General features: G+C 38.6%; 1 protein-coding gene across 7 annotated transcripts in view; it reads right to left on the bottom strand.

The window, feature by feature from the left end:
- The window catches only part of TLN2 (talin 2), a 231,979-nt gene that overhangs the window by 32,346 nt on the left and 181,206 nt on the right, over positions 1-18,427 (bottom strand). For all 7 annotated transcript variants that reach the window (XM_064517511.1, XM_064517509.1, XM_026113384.2 and 4 more), the window contains 9 exons: positions 17,161-17,307; positions 16,238-16,339; positions 14,143-14,262; positions 11,918-12,064; positions 9,407-9,573; positions 7,111-7,294; positions 4,946-5,071; positions 3,347-3,463; positions 847-1,032 (listed from right to left, as the gene is read on the bottom strand). In XM_064517511.1, coding sequence (XP_064373581.1) covers positions 847-1,032; positions 3,347-3,463; positions 4,946-5,071; positions 7,111-7,294; positions 9,407-9,573; positions 11,918-12,064; positions 14,143-14,262; positions 16,238-16,339; positions 17,161-17,307 — 1,296 coding nt within the window. The remainder of the gene's footprint in view (positions 1-846; positions 1,033-3,346; positions 3,464-4,945; positions 5,072-7,110; positions 7,295-9,406; positions 9,574-11,917; positions 12,065-14,142; positions 14,263-16,237; positions 16,340-17,160; positions 17,308-18,427) is intronic.

The following is an 18,427-nucleotide window of genomic DNA, read 5'->3' as shown; positions in this document are numbered from 1 at the left end:
CCCTCTTGCTAATATTAGGCAAAGAAGTCATCTGAGATTGACTCAGGCAGGGATTTAAGCAAATCCTCAAATTCACACGCACCTTATACAGCACCATTATTTTCCTGTCATTTTGCACACATTTAAAGGTAAAAGTAAATAAATATCCTTTACAAATGCACTTTTACTTTACTTCTTAAGACTGAAAGAAATCAGTTAGTTCATGTGGGCTTCATAATCCTGACATTTTTATTTACAGCTAAAACCTTTATACCATCAGAACAAAAGCAAATGAATATTAAGCCATTTATGGCTTACACGCACCTTTGCACACAGAGTTTTGGAGATCTGTTTTAGACAGTTGCCCAGTTCATGCAACTTTAGAAAAAGAGAATATCAGTATTTTTGGTACAGTGGAAAAACACATTTTTCAAAAGCACGAGAAAAAATTGAGCAAACTGGCAGGTTTGGTTAGGGTGGAAAGGACTACTAAACAAGGACCTGAGTGATTCTTTTCACCAGTGGACTCCTAGAATATTAGAATTGTATTTCTGACCCTAGGATTATTCTTATATTCTACTCTTTGCATTCTACTCTTTGCACAGATTCTCTTCTAGTTTAATGGAAGACTGAAGAAAACAAAGTCTCAGGTCAGTTAAAACTTCTCATTTTCACCAAAATAAAATAGTGAGTATTGCATTTTGGCATAGCACAGAAAACCCTTTCTGGTACAGATGTTACCTTAAAATCATCATAACCATTAACTTTCTCAGCTGCAAAGCAAAATATTAATAAAACAGAACAGAACCCAACATTCAAGGGATTTAGAGACAAAAATCAGTCTTAGGCAAGGAAGTGAATCATTACCTTACAAGCTGTTAGCATGTCAGCTACTGCTTTGCGGCTCAGATTCGCTGTAGCAATCACATCCTCCTGTCTGCATGAGTTCCCAGCTGCAACAGCTTTGGCAGTTGCCATGGTGATGCCTTTCGTCATCCGGATTGATTCTTCAGGTGATGATGTCTTTTCTGGAATCTCGTTTGACTGAAACACCTGGAAGTGAAAGCAGAAGGAAATCCTGATCCCCTTCAAGTCAAAGCAGAACAACTCAACCCTTGAAAAAGAGACAGTAACTAGAAGCAGCCTTCAAATGGTAGGAAATCAGAGACGTATTTGGAGTAGCTTAGTATCATTCTTGCCTGTCATGAGTCTGGTCCTGATAAGCCCGCAACACCTACAGACAGCCGTGAGAAACAGTAAGCGGAGGGAAGCACACAGTGAAAGGTTAACCCATTCCTCTCAAAGGACAACTCTGCCATTTAAACTCCCTGGATCACAGTTTTTAGACAACTGTTCGGAGTGTTACAGTATCAAAAAAATAAATATTCCCTTAATTACATTCTCTTTTTCATCCTGATTGCTGTCTAGGTGGGTCTAGTCACATGAGGATCCTTCTCCAGCAAAGGCTGTGCCCTAACCAAGCACTCTCTGCCAAAACCAGCATCATGCTGGACAGACTGAGAACATCAATGAAATATTCAAATGGCTCTTAAAAAAGTGGAGGTGGAGGAGAGTAGAGCATTGTTTCTTACTCTATACTTAGTCTCCCTTAGAAACCTAAAGATATAATTGTTCAGGGTAAATCATGTGAAGAAACAGACACTTCAAATTATCTGACAATGTACACCACTTACGAATACCACAATACATTCACTGGGGTAAGATATAGATAGCAAGAGCTGGTTAACCTTACTTTTAAGCTCAAATATCCTTTTCCAAAGCTTTATTCTGTATTTACTTGCCATTATTTTACCCTGCAGGAGCATTTCAGAGAGCAGAATTGATCAGGAGAGGTTTCTCCACTACACACAGTGCAAGCAATACTTTGGGAGCATCTCCATCTCCTCAAGCAGGCTGGTGGCTACAGAATCCAAATGTCTAAACAAACATTAGCCTGGTCCTTCCCATGCTTCTAGTTCCTCTCTAAAAAATGGAGGTGATGTTAAAAAATAAAGCCTAGTGAAATGTGTGAAGGAAACTCCCCAATTTAGCTCAAATTCAACCTCTGGAGTGCCAGGTAAAGCAGAGGACACTGCTGAGCTTATGTACCATCTCGGCTACCTTTGTACCCTCTCCCATCACTCTGCTTTTCTCCTCATGAAAGGGTTGGCAGTAACAACAACAGAGGCCCATCCTGTAGTAATGCTGACAGAGGGAAAAGAAGGAGGAGAAACATTTCAGAAGAGGTATCGCAAGACTGGGAAAACTGATGTGGTAAAGCACAACCATTCAACTATACATCTGGACAGTTTTTAGATCAGAATTATGGGAAGGATTATAATTTTGCTTTTAGTCAGCCAGGTCTTCATGCACATGCATGACAATACCATGCACTAAAAATTGTACAGAGCATTACAGATCAGGTACTAAATCAGGAGGTTTTACCACTTGCAGACACTGCATGAAATCCCAATAATTATGCACAAATGTTTATTTTAGTATATTTTTAAGGAAAAGTCTTTTCTTTCTTACAACAGCATTGTTCATGCAATGAAAAATAAATATGCTATTGAGTGCTTGACAAAGCAAAACTGTGTCAGCATAGTTAGAGGATGAAAATTCTTAATCCACAGACTATACAGCAAAATATTTTCTGATAAAGACTCTGTCTGTGCATTTTTTTTTTTAATTTATTTTAAGCAAAGAAAAAAAAGCAGGCTTCTTCATGTACCCACAAGTATTAATTTATGTCACCAACTAGCACACTAGGAAAACACTAACTGAAAGCAGCAGCTGGATGTTATACTGCTCTATCTTAAAGATGAAAAAAAAAAAAAAAACCCCAAACAATAGTCAAGGCCTAACATCTAATTTGGGAGAAGATTCCATGCTGTTTTTAATTCCTGCTCAGACAAAATACTAGATATGAGGTTACTTATCACTGGTAATATGATTTCATAAGGAAAAAATAGAAATAAGATTAAATTGCAGGTGCAATAACGCTTTGATGCTGAAGAAACATTTCCAAAGCCAGAATCGATAAAAAGTGAACAGCATTTGACTCAGAAAATAGTACTAAGTAGCAAAAGCTTAATGTCTAAAGAACAAAGAACCAGTTGCTTCCAGATTCTTACATGACAGTAGCATCTCAAATCTCACAGTAGGGACTGGTGACAGGTGAAATTAGATAGGCTTAAGTGACATGTAATTGTACTTTCAGAGCTGATTTACAACAGGTGGTAGGGACCAAATTGCATCTAACTCACTGTAGGGCAGTAAACATAGCCTGAGAAGCCCCTGGGCAGTCTAGCTTGATTTTAAGAGCGTATTTTCAAAAGCTGCCATATATGACTAGTCTGTTCTTTACCGTGAGTTCCTGTTTGATGTACTCAATTGTGGCCTCCAGAGCTCTTGTCCCTCGAGTAGCTTCATCTTCTACTGCTTTAACTGTCTTCAAAAGTGATGTTACATTTGTTACCATAACCTGAAAAAGAGAGAGACAAAGTCAAGAGGTGCATGATTCCTTCCTCCCATTTTTCAGAAACAGGGCGGTTTGAAGCAAGACAGAGTAAGCTCTCTAACATTAATAATTCTAATATGGCCCAAGAAGCTTCAGAGACTGTATTGGTTATGGGACTAAGTATGATCTTGCCTGTTGGTCACAGTTTTTGAAAGCTCCCTGTAAGTTAGAGGAATGTAGCACAACTTATTACAGACTGGTGATATAATCTTAAAGACAAGTGTCTGGCAAAGATTTTACAAAAATGAGAACTTCACAAGGTTTCCAGGGTAGATCTCTCATTCCAATTAATCATCTTAGCATCTTTTCTTCCTTCCCATCTTACACTATAACTAGAAAGAAACATGAATACAGGTAAATTATGTTTGTGAGATTTATCCATTACATTCTCTACAATCAGAAAAACAACTACACAAAACACCCTCAAACCCAATTTGGAGACAGTATCAGTGTTGCTGTTCCTATCAACAAACCCAGTAGTTCAGATGCAGAATAACCCAATTCTTTTTGTGATCACTACACCTTTCCCATACCCCAGCATGCTGACATACAAGCAATGCCTTATCAGCACACAGGAGTTCTTCAGAATTAAGAAAAGACCGAAAGGCCAGCTTCCTGGTCATTAGGACTGAAAACACAGATAGCCCTTCAAAGCAGGAAAAGCAAATAAGCAACTACAGTTTTCTTAAAGAAATTATTTTCATGGGTCATTTTTAAGGAGTGCCTTTACAGTGCACTGTTCTCATCTGCTCCAAAAGCAACAGAGACACAGGTATTTCAAGCAGGCAACAGACACGGGTGTGCAGTATCTTGCTGCCAAGCAGAAAAATGAAAGCCACCATGACACACTCATAATGGGAACTTGCAGAGGTAACACTGCCTAAAACTCCACATATGGAAAGATTTTGCAGATGCTAAACTTCAAGATGATTGCGAGGCAAATGTCATATCTCAGATACAGGGAAATTAAAGCACAAAGAGATACCACAGCAAGTGCGGCAGAATCAGTGTGAGGTTTGAGCTCGGACACTTAGGCACTTCTTGGAAACGTCTTCTAGGAGAAAGGGATCAGAAGTGTATGATAGCCTGCTGTAGACTACAGAACTCAACCTTTTTTTTTTTAATCTAATCTAAGCAGCACAACAACATGCTCAGCCCAAGCACAAGAACCCACCCTTAGAGATATTGGCTTGCAGAAGAAGGAAGGTTCTTTTCAGAAAGATTAAACTCTTTCAACCAAAAAACACAGAAGTCACCCTACAGCCTACAAAAAAAAGTTTTCTTGGAAACTCAGCTGCCTCTTATTATCTAGCTCTATCATCCCAGGTTGCTAGTGAAAAAGATGAGATTTTGGTGAACCAGAAATTGCTGAAATCCAAGCTTTAGATGTTTAGCAACAGCGATGCTACAAATACTTTCAAATAAAATGCAAGACCAAACTTTTACCTTGGCAGCCCCCTTCAGCTGGTACATGGATGGATCATCCGCTGGTTTGCTGGCAGCTCCTTTGGTAGCACCAATGAGATCAGAAAGGGCCTTTGCAACATCCTTAATAGCATTGATCAGGACAACCTATGGGAAGGAGAAATACAGAGGCGAGGCTCAGACAAGAGGAGGAAGCATGGACACAAGCATGCTTTTTACAGAACTCCTAAACAAAACTCAGTACTAGTAGGTAAAGATCATATGATAAACAAATACCACCGCCCTCTACCCCAGCAAAACATGCCATATTCTGCAAAATGAAGAGCTACGTTTATAACTATGGTATTTCAGACACTGGTGAGAAACTTCCTGTGAAGAAACTCAGATGCTGATTGCAGGTGAGACTTCTCTCCTATGAGCTTCCCTTAAAGAAGATTTCTCAATGTTCAACACCACTGGATGGAAGTGAGATGACAGAAAAAAGAAAAAAAAGAGAAAGAGAGACAGACTGATCATAGGGTTACAGTCTGATCCCACCTTTCACTATCAGCTGTGAAATTAGCTACTGAAAAGATCAAGTGTACTTGCTAGATGTGAAGGGACACTCTTTTGGGCAGGGAAAAAGATGTTGAACCTCTGTAAGAGGCCCTACAGAATTAAACACTGAATAACTTGCTTGGCATTACCATCAAATATAGAGATATTGCCTCCTAAACCCAAGATCAAAGAAAGAGACAATTCCTAGGAAAATGCAGATACTATCACAGCCTTGTTAATTATTTTAGGGTATTACTGGAAAGGTTTTTTACTCCAAATCCTTCTCCTTTGTCCTTTCCACTAATAGAAGGTCAAACATTTAAGTATCTTGCTGGAATTCTGCAATACCAGAGCAACTGCTTATATATATATAAAAAAAATTACATATACATGAAAAATGGAAAAGCTCAGAGGGGGGAAAAAAAGATATGTAGACCAAAAAAAAAAAAAAAAAAAAACAAAAACAGGAACACAGCTTCATTTCAGCCTGTTTGTACTTCATTAACTTACACAGAAGTAAAGTCTTTGCTTTTCCTTGAGAATTTCATTGTTCAACTGCCTGCATTGCACAGCAAGACACCTGAAACTCTATCACACCACATAAAAAGTTTTGCTTCCATAGAAAAATGATGCAATGATCTCTCATGCTAACCTATTAGAAATGCTCCATTTAAGACATACAACATGCCTACTACTTCAGCTTAACCTTCTCTGAACTTGATTTCAGAATATTATAAAGCAGCACTATAAAATTTCTCCAAATAAGTAATTACTCCTGCACAACAGCTTTCATTCCATTCCATTCTCAGCTTTTACATAGGGAGGAAAAAACGTGTGATAAATGTTCTACACTTGCCTATGTTGCTAGTTTAAGGAAATCTTTCCATTAAAAAAAAAAAAAAGTTTCAGTAGGGTTTTCCTGCAGAGGAATATCTTTGAAGTTCATGCTAGAATCGTATAGGTCAAATGAAAACAGGATATATAACCCTTTCAGTGCCTCAAACAGATTTTTTCAAATTAATTTGCTAACACAGGCACATCTGCAACATGCTTGTCAATCTCCACTTCACCAAGAGCCAAACAAGAAACAGAAGAAATATGTGACACAACCTACACTAAAGGCTTAAGTTACTGAGTTAAATTAAAAACAATTCAGATATCGCTACAGAAGCTCAAGAGTTTGCCGGCCTACAGAAATAACACAGGGCACAGCCCAGTTGTAAGCTCAAGGAATAGCTTTTAACTGATGCAATCTATTTACCACAAAATAGCTTTTCAAAGGATGAGTCAGGAGCCCCTTAGTTTAAAAAAAACCAACCAACCAAAAAACCCAACAAACCAACCTCTCCCACCCCCCCACACTTTGCCAAAAGCATCCCAGCAACAACACACCTAGGAAATACATGGAAAAGACTTGCTAGACAGCAGCTTGCCTAGTTCCACTCAATGCATTAGGCTCTTGATTGTATTAAAAAAAGGAGCAATGCCTGACTAAATCCAGAAAAAATCCCAAAGGAGATGAACTCTGTGTTGTTTCAAAGTACAAGTCCTACAAAATCTTATCAAATGAAAACTCTCTCTCTACTCCCACTTACTTTCTATTCCCCATGTATCTTAAAGAGCATCACAAAAATCTTAAAACTTCTCACCTGTGTTTCAGGATCATCTGATCCCAAGCTGGCTGCTCCCAGTTTTACCACTTCTGCAAGCTGGGTGATGGTATTAGCTGATGACTGAGCTGCTTGGGCCAGTTTGTCCTGACTTGAGGCAGCACCAGATACCAGCAATTTGGTATCTTCAACTAAAGCTTTTGCTGTTTTCAGGATATTTTCCCTGTAAGGGAAAAGAGGAAGCAGGAGAGTGGAAAAAGAGAAGAGGAAAAAAACCGTGTTTTTCAATGTTATTCTGACTAAGAGCAACAAAGAAGAGCTGATACAAGTCATCACACCAGTGTCTACTCATGATAATCTTAGTACTACAAGCCAGGTTGCAATTAAAAAAAAAAAAAAAAAAACTCCAACCATTTTAAAACAGTTGCATTATGTTTCAGGCTGCAAGTATAAAAAGATACAAGGCAGTTCAGTGAAATAACCTCCTCTTGAAAAGGTATACCAAGACAGGGCAATAAAGGTAGAGCGCATTGGATTTTTAACATGAAAGACAAAAACCCGGCAATGCTGCAAGGAAACTAACAGTTGTCAAATGTCCACCTCAACAAGTATATTGTATGGAAAAAAATATCATTCATGAGAGAGGTAGTAGCAAGACAGACAAAAGGTACAGAGAACATGACTAATGCAGGGTTCACTGCCCTCAGCACCCCCCCCCCCCACATGTTGGGCAAACAAATCTAAAGCAACGTTTATGTGAAAAGAAACGTTTCTGAGTAAGCATTTCATAAAAGAAGCCAGTTAACTGAGAGGTTGAGAAGTATAATCTCGTTTATATAAAGTGTCAGCCTAGAAATTAATGGCACCAGCATGAAAAGCCAGCTCCTGCCATTTTCAGTCACGCATTGCAATGGAGAGACAGGCAGTAATTCCAGAGTTAAGCATTAAATTCCAGTGGTGCCACCTTAAGACAGACATTAAGGAGCTAAAAGGCGGTCTAGAACAATCACTTGAGCCTTCATTCACCTTCACTTAGTTAAGCTGAGAATATCAGTGGGTTTTTTTTGGTGTTGCTATTGGTTTTTTTTAAGTCTAGAAACTTGGTATCAAACACTTAACAGCTAGTATACATAATTTAAGTTCAAAGGGATTTAAAAGAAAAACTTAAAAATAGTATTCACCAGTCTAACCTAGAGTTAAATTATGCTCTTCGAGATGAAAACTTTTCAAATCTCAGAACAACTTGCTCACCTACCTCCTTCCCGAACAGGAAATCTGCTCTGAAGAGCAAGAATAAAATTTTTGGTGCAACATCAAAATGTTTTGGAACAAGAAGAAACTGCCAAATTTACACCAAACAGCCAAATCAATACCAAAATACAGGGCATTCACCACCGGTCAAACTCATTATATTTTCTGATTTTGTCTGTTTGGTTTTAAATAAATAGCCTAAAAAGATATTTATAATTCACAGTTCTTTAAAAGATGAAACGATTTGGGGCCAGTCTTCAACATCTGCCTACAAAGCAACTAAAACTCACTAACCTGGTGAGGTTAAAGCAAACAAGCCCTGACTTGAACTCTGTACAATAGCAGCAACTTGCATATCAGTGCACCTTTCCTATTTCTTGAGCAACGGCAAGGTGGAAAATGAATGCTGGTCAAGTGTAGGCCAATTACGCTACTAAGCAATAATTCAGCATCTTTACTATGAAGCCCTGGGTTTTACTGCAAAGGAAGCAACAGTCAGATGCTGCAAATCTCAGTATTCTTAAAAATGCTGTGAGATTATTAAAATCCAGATGCTACTAGAAGGAAAAAACTGTTCTCTCCCCAAAGGAGAAAACGTGTGGTTTAGCTGTGCCATTTCCAGCACTCCTGTCCACACAGTGTTAACCATAAGCATTACTTAGTGACAAAAACAGTCAGACAATGAAAAACAATTCTTAGAAAAAAAGTGTATTAAAGTTTCCTCTTCAGTGTCATGGACAGCTCATTTTCCCCACTAGCATGACAGCACAGAGTAGCCTACACAACAAAATGGCTTGATTAAAAACATCCCCCCTCCCCCAATATTGCTTTGATTGTGGTCTTCTGTTGAAGTTCTCTTGGCACATATTCTTCAGCTATTTAAAATTCCTCCTTCACATAAATGACCAAAGTAGAGTTTGTTATCCCCTACTGATATCCAATGCCTCATCTCACTTCATTCCTGGAAATTTAGAAAGATTCCCAGGACAATAAAGCTGAAAACATATCCCCATGTGCTTTTCCTTCTGCCAGTTCCTCTGTTCCCCCATGCACATGCTTGTCCATCTTTTCCAGTTACACTGACCTGTGGTCTGCAAACGATTCGTTGTTCTCGGCATTAAGGGTTCCAGCAGTAGCAAACATGATAGTGGTGTCTAGATCTGCGATTATCCCCGACACAGCACTGGCCGCAGTAATACAGGCCTGTGTACCTTTGTTTCCTGCTTGAAGGGCAGATAAAACTAAGGAAACCTGGAAACAACATAAAGCAACAAGATGGCCATTACAATAAAGCCCCATTATCTGCTGCTGAATTAAGCTAACTCTTGCAATGTAAATTTATATTGAAAACAATAAGTGAAATTCATTTTGCAGTCTTATTTTTGCAAGCTTTAACAAACCTCTTTCCCTTGCTTGCTCTGTGCATTAGTCATTTTGATTACTTCTTCCATAGCAGGAAGCCTGCTATTGGCATTTGTCATTCATGCAAGGACAGGCATGGTACACAATAAATGAGCAGATCAAAGCCTTAACTACATCTGCTCCGAGTATAAATAACGACACTCCACAATCAATAGTATAAGCACTCCTCTTCCACATACGAAAGGAAAAGCTTCTCCAGGTACAATAAATAAGAATTCCAATTATCTTGCAACACTCCACAGTCAATAAGGACCTGGCAGCATTTACTTCAGCATCAAAACTACTTTTCTATGATTTCTGGCACTGCTCGGTAACACAATGAAAAACTCTTTGTGATTCAATACTGTCAGATAGACAATATTAAAGAAGGTGCATCTCTACGAGCTGATGTTACATAACTCATATAGTCCTGCTACTGAGGCGAGGCAAGATCTCTCCTTTCGATAAATATCCATCGTGCGCAAAACATGACACCACCACAATGGCCCAGAGCCAACGCCTCTTGCTGTACATTGCCACGCAGCAGTGCTATGATGTTAAGATACCACCGTCACTCCACTTCCCCCTCAGGGGATGGGCACTGAAAGCCAGCCACCACCTGGTAACGAACAACTGCATCTAAACAATACTTCAGGTCAAACGCATCCTACACACACAAAACCACAGCGTTACCATACTTGGCATCTTCAGTACTTTCAGATGGCGGCAGGGAGCAGCTGGGAATTTCAGCTAATGAAACTACCGTGGGCCCATCTAGAAGAGTACTCTGCAGGAACTGCTACATGAGCTACAGGTAAGAGGGGCAATGAAATAGGTTATGATAGACACAAGGAATTAGATAGCGTTAAGAAAAGAGGACAAAAGCATATGTTTTTGTTCTTCAGGGCAGTTAGCAGTCTGGCCCCATATTACCTCAAGACTGTCTCAAATTAAGGGGGACTAGAGCTAGCAGTTCTACTCTTCAGACAGCAGGAAGCTCCCTGTTCATCACAGGATGAAGCACCAGTGAGAACTTCCCTGAAATGCAGTCACACACAATGGAGTGAACTTCGGTCAAGAGCGATGTCAGCAACAAAATACAATAGCGCAGGCAAACACCACATGAATCACGGCTTTAAATTATCTTGATGTCAACTGTAATGCCAGACAAATGGAAGGTATATACTCTGAAATATATACCCAAACACTAAAATCTTATTGCATTAGAAAAAATGTACAAAAGCATCTAGCTTTACATCTACCAACACTTCGACCACTTTAGAAGCTTTAACTCTCCATTTCACCCAATTAACATTCCATTTACAAAGCTCTGTAGTTGGGATAGCCATCCTTATGCCATACTACAGTCCTAAATATGGCTTTTGCAAAAAAGGATCCACGTGTGGGATATGCGTGGTAATCTCAAATACAACAACTTTTCCTGATGGTCTATTCAGAGTCAAACTTTTCCCTGGACAGTTTCCTTGATTTAGTAATCTTGTTATCAGCTTTAACATTTAAGATACAGCCTGCCCCTACATAAGTTTAGGACTGCTGATACTCCTGGGTCATGGCATGGTAAAACAGTTGCACAGCTGACAGCACATTAACACAAGCTCAGAAAGGGATGTCTGGTGAAACCTAAATGGAACCAACACTTGACTTTTAATTTTCATGGCCAACAAAAGGGAGAGAAGCCATCAAAAAGGCTTACCAAAGGCAAGCTACGCAGTTCGAAATGCATCTGTTCCAAAAGACCAAGAAAAGCCAGACAATTTGAACAGGCAGATCTAAGTGAGTTAGCACAAAAGGGAGGGCATTGCTATGTGAAATAATGTGTCCTCAACCAACCTCAGCATGATAACTATGGCCATTACATGGATCATACTATTTCCAAGGGAGTGCCTCATAGGATAACATTACCACTTTATTTCTCAGGGACTGGCTTTGGACTAGCCTTCCTCTGGTATCAGGCCAAAGCTTTGATACAAGACATGAGCAAGAACAGGACTAATCTAGCACATGAACCACTGACTGTAGTGTACACAAAAAGTCACCGTAATTCAGCTGGTATAATTCCAGTATTGTAGTATAATGCAAAATAAAATTAAAAAAATCTGACCCAATTTGACTAATTTACTTCCTAGGGAATTTGGTGGACAGACAGTGTGGGGCAACACAAGGGATGTCTCACCTTTTCGGTCACAGCACGAGCACATTCTATCAACTCCCTTTTGGTGTAACTGTCTGTAGGGCAAATCTGGAGGGCTCCAGCTTTTTGTACAAGGAAAATACAGCCATGACCAAGATCTTGCACCCGAGTCCTGATCTGGAAACCTATCTAGATAGTAAATGAGGTACAGGGGAAAAAAAAGTAAAAGTGAAGTGAATAAATACATACAATGCTGGTTTCAAGGCATTTAGGATGGGTAAAAAGCATGCATTTGTTCTACACGACTCAAATGGGGTTGAAGAGTATATGACTTGGTTCATTCTTTGTTGACTATCACATAAATTCTCAGTTTTCCAGAACTGACCACATACATATGAAACACTGAAATCTGACAAAGGCTGCCCTCACTGCTTCTGGTTTATTATTAACCTTACAACATAAGCTGCACGGTCCCTCTTCAAAAATGTCTGCTAGTTTTAGTACCTGCATGTACTTAGGCAAATAATTTTCTGTTTGGATCAACAAGGAAGCAGGAATCACAGCCATTAGTTTCACAAATGAAATTATTTCTACTTCAGGCAGAAACTCACATGCACGAAGGATCATTCTATTCAACAATATCAAGCTGAACACAAGCTATTGCTTTTCATTTAGCAACTGGGCATCAAGACATTTAAAACACCTGAATAATCTTTCAGTGGTGAAATGTAATTACTAAATGAAAAAAATTCTTCGAAAGTCATTTGTCTGGATAATCTGATACATCTGGTAATGGTGAAATACCCCCTCACCCCAACTCACCAAAGCTTTGTTATGCTCAATAACCACAGGAAATCAATTAAAAGAAGAGAGAGGGTTTATTTAATTCTGCTCAGAGCAAAACTGCAGCACCCGCTGCAATTGGTTAATACACTTGAGGCAAACAGCACGTATTCCTCAATTAGCATGATGAGCTTAAACTGTGTGTGTGGGGGGGAAACCCTATCATATTCTGATGCTAAGATATGAAAGATGCCCGACAGCAAAAGACAACTTTGCTGCTACTGTCTTGTCTGCATTTCACTTTCAGGATAGGAAGTTGTACTTGAAATCTTGTAGGTAAGACAAAAAGGTGTATCTGTAATTCATCAAGCCAAATGACACTTAAGGAAAATATTATAATAGAGTTTGTTTTTATTTGCAAGTTGCCTGCAAGTGATATCCCCAAGACATTTTGGAGATTCCTTCCTGGTCTACAGAGTTGTCAACTGTTTCTTCAAGTTGTTTATTTCTTAAGCTGAACTGAGCTTTTGATTGGAGGAGTCTGTTCTTCAATTGGATAATTCTTATAACAAGGCTTATAGCATAAAAACCACACTTGTACAGTAAAATTTTACTCCTTTTGTATAGTCCCTGATGCTTGTTAAAAAAAAAATCTGGTGATTCATAGCAGTTCTAGCAGGAAACTTGTTCCCTAGATAATTTCCATATATCAAGAACAAGAGGAGTTAGGGGAAACAGAAGCAAGACCTGTTTCACATTTTGAATGTTCACTGAAAACATCTTACAGTAACACCTAATTCCTGTCTCTACACACTCATGTGCCCAAGTAATGATTTCATGCCATTTTGATTTCATGCCATTTTGAAAAGATGTACGGTTTTGCTACACCAGTTGCTCCATTCTATCCAATGAAAACAAACTCAGTTCTGGTCTGGCTGCACATGCTTTATGCATTAAATTATGTTTTTACTGAAAACATAGATCTGAAAAGAAAAATCTGTATAGCCAAACTGCACCTACAATTTTGACTTGGTTCATGGCTTGGATTCAATAAAGCAATGTTAGGCCAATTAAAATTCCTTTGAAAAACAGATGTGTTGTCCTGTCCCACATTTCTAGTGGGAGTGGGGCAGAAGTAGCACATCCTTCCACATATCAGACAGAGCACACATGCTACAGGCATCTCTGGCATACAAACAAGTGGCTAGCAAAGCAAAGGCAGTTTCCTGCCTGGAAATGCATTTACAGCATTTGATTTAGAATCACCTCAGATACATTTGAGAGAAAACACATTACCACATGGTTCCAAACCAGTTATCTCTTTGACCATACAAGAGATGTATCAGACCTGGGGGTGACTGCAGCTCTGTGAGGTGAATTTCCCTTGATACTTTGCTCTGTATTTACTTTATTCCCTATGGTAAAAGAACACCCATGTTGACACCACTGTGTACATAGAACAAAGAGGTCTAAAAACAGCAGACCTCCTCTGGTTCAGCTGTAGCTGCAGCCATTCGGCCCTGCAGAGCCAAATGCCCATAGTCATTGGTCATTTGTGATGCAAGTCCTCCCAGCTCTTCAGGGTTAGTAACCGACTTAGTCATCTGAAAAAAGAACACAGGCGAAAGAAAAAGAAAATGACAGGCATGAGAATAACTTGTTAATACACTCCAGCCTAGAAGCACACTCGTCTGTTTGGCCACACTGTTGAAATGGGGAAAAACACTTGCTTTTTCAGGTATCTGTCTCCCAGCAAGAATTCCATGAGCAAACTCAAGCAAACATGCTTTATTAGAGTCATGATAACCAGGCACTCACAGGACATACGGAGTAATCAAAGAGGAGCAGTTAGAGCTGGTAATTCACTCTTTAACATAGTGAGGGAATAGGCCAGCTACAGAGTTACTCGGATTGGATGGGAAAGTGGGTCTTGTCTTTCACAGCCACCCTTTCATTTTGTCAAAGGTGAGCTAGTCTGTGTCAGTCTCAGCTGGCATGACACGGAAACGGAAAAATTCTTGGGATCAGTGCAGAACATATCTGATCTTTTATAAAGATCAGAAGAAGGAAGACAAAGAAGAAATAGCCAGAACTAAGCAAAATGCCTTGGTAGAACATCAGTATGAAAAACAACCTCTCTAGGAAAACCTACTTTTTAAACAAAGATATTTCTTCTTTCCCCAATTTTAGCAAAGCCCATGATATTTCATCTTTGGAGCAAAATCAGTTTTGGACAAATTCCTACTGTTTGCAAATAAGCTACAATATCATAGATTGCGGTATCGACCACCTTTCTTGACTGCAACATGAAATTTTTTAAGCACATCTCCATAGGAAATTCTTTTACCCAGCATACAAGTGAGCCCCTCCCTTATTCCTCTGAAAAAAACCCAAACAAACACACACCCCCCGCCCAAACTCTTCAAAACTCAGTTATCTTAAATATCACTGAAACAAGACAGACTTGATTAGGCAAGTTTCCTCTTTTTTTCTTTTTTTAAATCCAGTTGAATTACAGAAATCCAAGAAAACAGAAATCTGAGCTTTTGATCCATATTTATAACTATGAGAGTGGTCTCCTAAAAATCTGATTTCAGTTCATGGGCAAAGTTAAACAATAAGCATACACTGTGAAGGGCTAATCTAAATAAGCAATAAACACTGGACGTTATTTCAGTGACAATTTGAAGGGCTGATCAAAACGCGTTGGAATATTTCCCTTTGATTTTTCATACAAAAGAAGCCAAGTAAAAAGTATTTCAGCTTACATTTCACTATACAGGTCTTGTGCCAAAGCGCTAAAATCACCAACTTCCAAGTTAGATATCTTTTTCATTAAAATAGCAGAAACTTGGCCAGACAGTTTTTAGATAGTGCTAGCACACTGCTTCATGATTCAGCTAATGAAATGAGTTTATTGGCCTTTTTTCAACCTTTAGAGGACTCTATTATAAAATATTCTGGCAGAGACAAACCTTGTTTCAAACAGAATCAGGTTTCACGTCAAATCAAACTTCTTGCAAAGGAGGGGGAATTATAAACTCTACTAAGACTTAAAACAGAAATCTGTCTCCAGGCCCTGGCTGATGCAGGTGATAAAAGTTATGCATTGATAGAATCAACCATTGATAGAATCCTAACCTCTCCCCTCAAATTAACAGTCATTTCTTTTTGCTTCCTCAGAATTATTCCTGAAAAGTGTATTTCCCTATCACAGTGAATCCCACTACATTCTGCCAAGTAGTGACTTAGCCTCTTGATGGCCATCTCTTTCCATACTGGTTTTGTTGGACAAAATGACAGATTAGAATACCACTTTTTTTAAACAGAGGTTTGTAGAATAGCCAAGAGACAATCCAGAGACCCAGCACTCCCCTTCTGGACAGCCGCTCCTACCATCATGCAACTAAGACCCAACAGTTAAATCTACAAAACCATAACCTCTCTTGTTGATTACCCCTATATACATAAGCCTATTGGAAATCACTATCACAACATCATATGTAACACTACATAAAGCATTTCATGTTCCCTGTGTGTGCACAACAGCTTTTACTTATCTCCAGCCAAATTTCTTACCATTTCTTGTGCTGTTACAGCGATGGCTTTAGAGTATTTCACCACAGTGGTCTGATAATCAACAAACGTTCCCCTGGGATCTGGAGGTGTACCTTCATCCAGCTTCACGAAAGAGGGAAAATAGGAAAGAAATAACAACCTCATAATAAATAACATTTTCCACTTAATATTAAAACTGTATTTTATGTTCATTCTTATAAAATATCTCTAAATATATAAAATCAGTGCACTAGCATGTATGGGAAAGCTCAGAAGACTTAGCCCAATGTCTGTATAGAATACACTTGCACAGAATTTACAGTGCAGTGTTTTCAAATTCAAAATTAACTTTTTGTGCAAGTTCAAACCACCTTTTGTACTCTGCTAACCTAAAAGTGAATATGCAATGCTTAATGCTTTAAGAGCCAAAAAACTTGAGATATGAAAAGCCATTTTTTTGGTTCAGCATAGCCCATTTGCCTTTTGCAATTGTCCTTTTCCAGCACAATACTTTTCCGAAAATAGCAAAACACTTCAGTCTCAGCCATCTTCCTTCTGGAACGAGTTTGTCCCAAATCAGACCTGCTGATCATTCAGAAGACTAATTTAAAAGATAATTAAATATGGTGATAAACCTAGGTCATCTAAGCTTTTAATTTTGTTTCTTCTATTTTTCTTAAATACCACTGTATTACTGAATAGAATAATCTTCCAAAACAATTCAAACCACTGGTGCTGTCTATTCTGGCACTAGAACATCCACCTCACATATCAATTTGACTTTGAAATCTGTGCTATTTGTTAAATATTCTTTAGGTTTGCTATGGTAGTGTATCATTTACCACACATCGCTGAAACGAATTAGCACTAGCTCTTTCAGCCGCTACACTGTGGATCAGCTTTCAGATGCAATGCGAAAAGGCATTCCAGATACCTATACTCACTTTGCTCATTGCCTCTGCTATTGAGTCTACCATACCACCAACCATGCCTACTTCACTGGCAGCTTCATTTAAAGTAACCATTATGTCATCCACAGCCTCTTTCATCAGCTGGGCTGCCTCTGTGATTGCATCATGTGTATGTGACGCCTGGAAGGGACAGAATAGGAAAAGAAAGAATATTAGGGACTGTTCTGTGCACAAGTCAACATTTGGTTGGAAATTGTTATTAGTTGATGCAACATCTAATAGTAGCTTTGAAAACCTTGTCCAGTATCAACATTGATGGACAAAAGCTAGCTGAAAATAGAAATGCAATACTGAATAAGAATTATTTGGGAACATATTAAGACCTTTCCTAGAACAGATTAGGAAAGCAATTAGTGTTTAACAGAAAAAACAAAGTTAGGGGAAGGCAAAAACACACCAGATGGTGAAACAGTCTACTTTTATACCAAAGTACAGAAAATACCTTGTTTCTGAATTTCAGACACACACGCTACAAAGGCTGTATGCAAGCTTGCCCAATTTGCTTCCTCAACGTGTTTACATGTAAAGACAATGAATATCCCTGAGCTTCAATAGTTTTTAAGCAGTCTACTACAAATTGCATTGCTAAGGGCCTTGCCATGACTGTAGTATAGGGCCCAGGGTATAAAAAGTATGAGTGTTTATATGCATGTTTGTGTTAATAGGTATATATACATACCTACACATATATACACACATCTATAAAGTTAGACTAATGCATAAACAGAACGGAAGAATCTTTTGCATACAGTGGTGTGTAAAATATCATGTGGATGTACAACCATTAAAGCATTCTGTAGGAGTTAAGACACTTGAGGGCTTCTTTAATGACCATACTTCCTGATGCAGGTAATCAAAACAGACTTCAATAATCAAAACCCTCTTCTCATTTGATTTGGAGCTACATCAACAAGCTTATTTTGTTATTCATGTGAACCATATAATCAATGAAAAATGAAAAGCCAGCCAGAAAAAAAAATAAATCTACATAAAATAGTAAAATCATTTCCCTTTTAATATACATTACTATACATTTCATTTTTATGAACAGATTCTTGTGATGAAAACAATACAATTTTTAGATAATCAGTTACGAACAGCAGAGAACATGGAGCTTTAAGATGAAATTTTAAAAACAATGGCAATTAAGAACTCTCGGCTTGATTTAGCCCAGTTTCACTCATGTAAATCCAGAAAGCAGATTTTAGTTTGCAGTGTTTCAGATGGGTGAACACATAGA

Source organism: Dromaius novaehollandiae, chromosome 10, assembly GCF_036370855.1.
Source record: "Dromaius novaehollandiae isolate bDroNov1 chromosome 10, bDroNov1.hap1, whole genome shotgun sequence".
In the NCBI taxonomy this organism is placed as follows: Eukaryota; Metazoa; Chordata; class Aves; order Casuariiformes; family Dromaiidae; genus Dromaius; species Dromaius novaehollandiae.
Note: the sequence above shows the minus strand (reverse complement) of the source record. Positions and strands in the feature narration are given on the sequence as shown.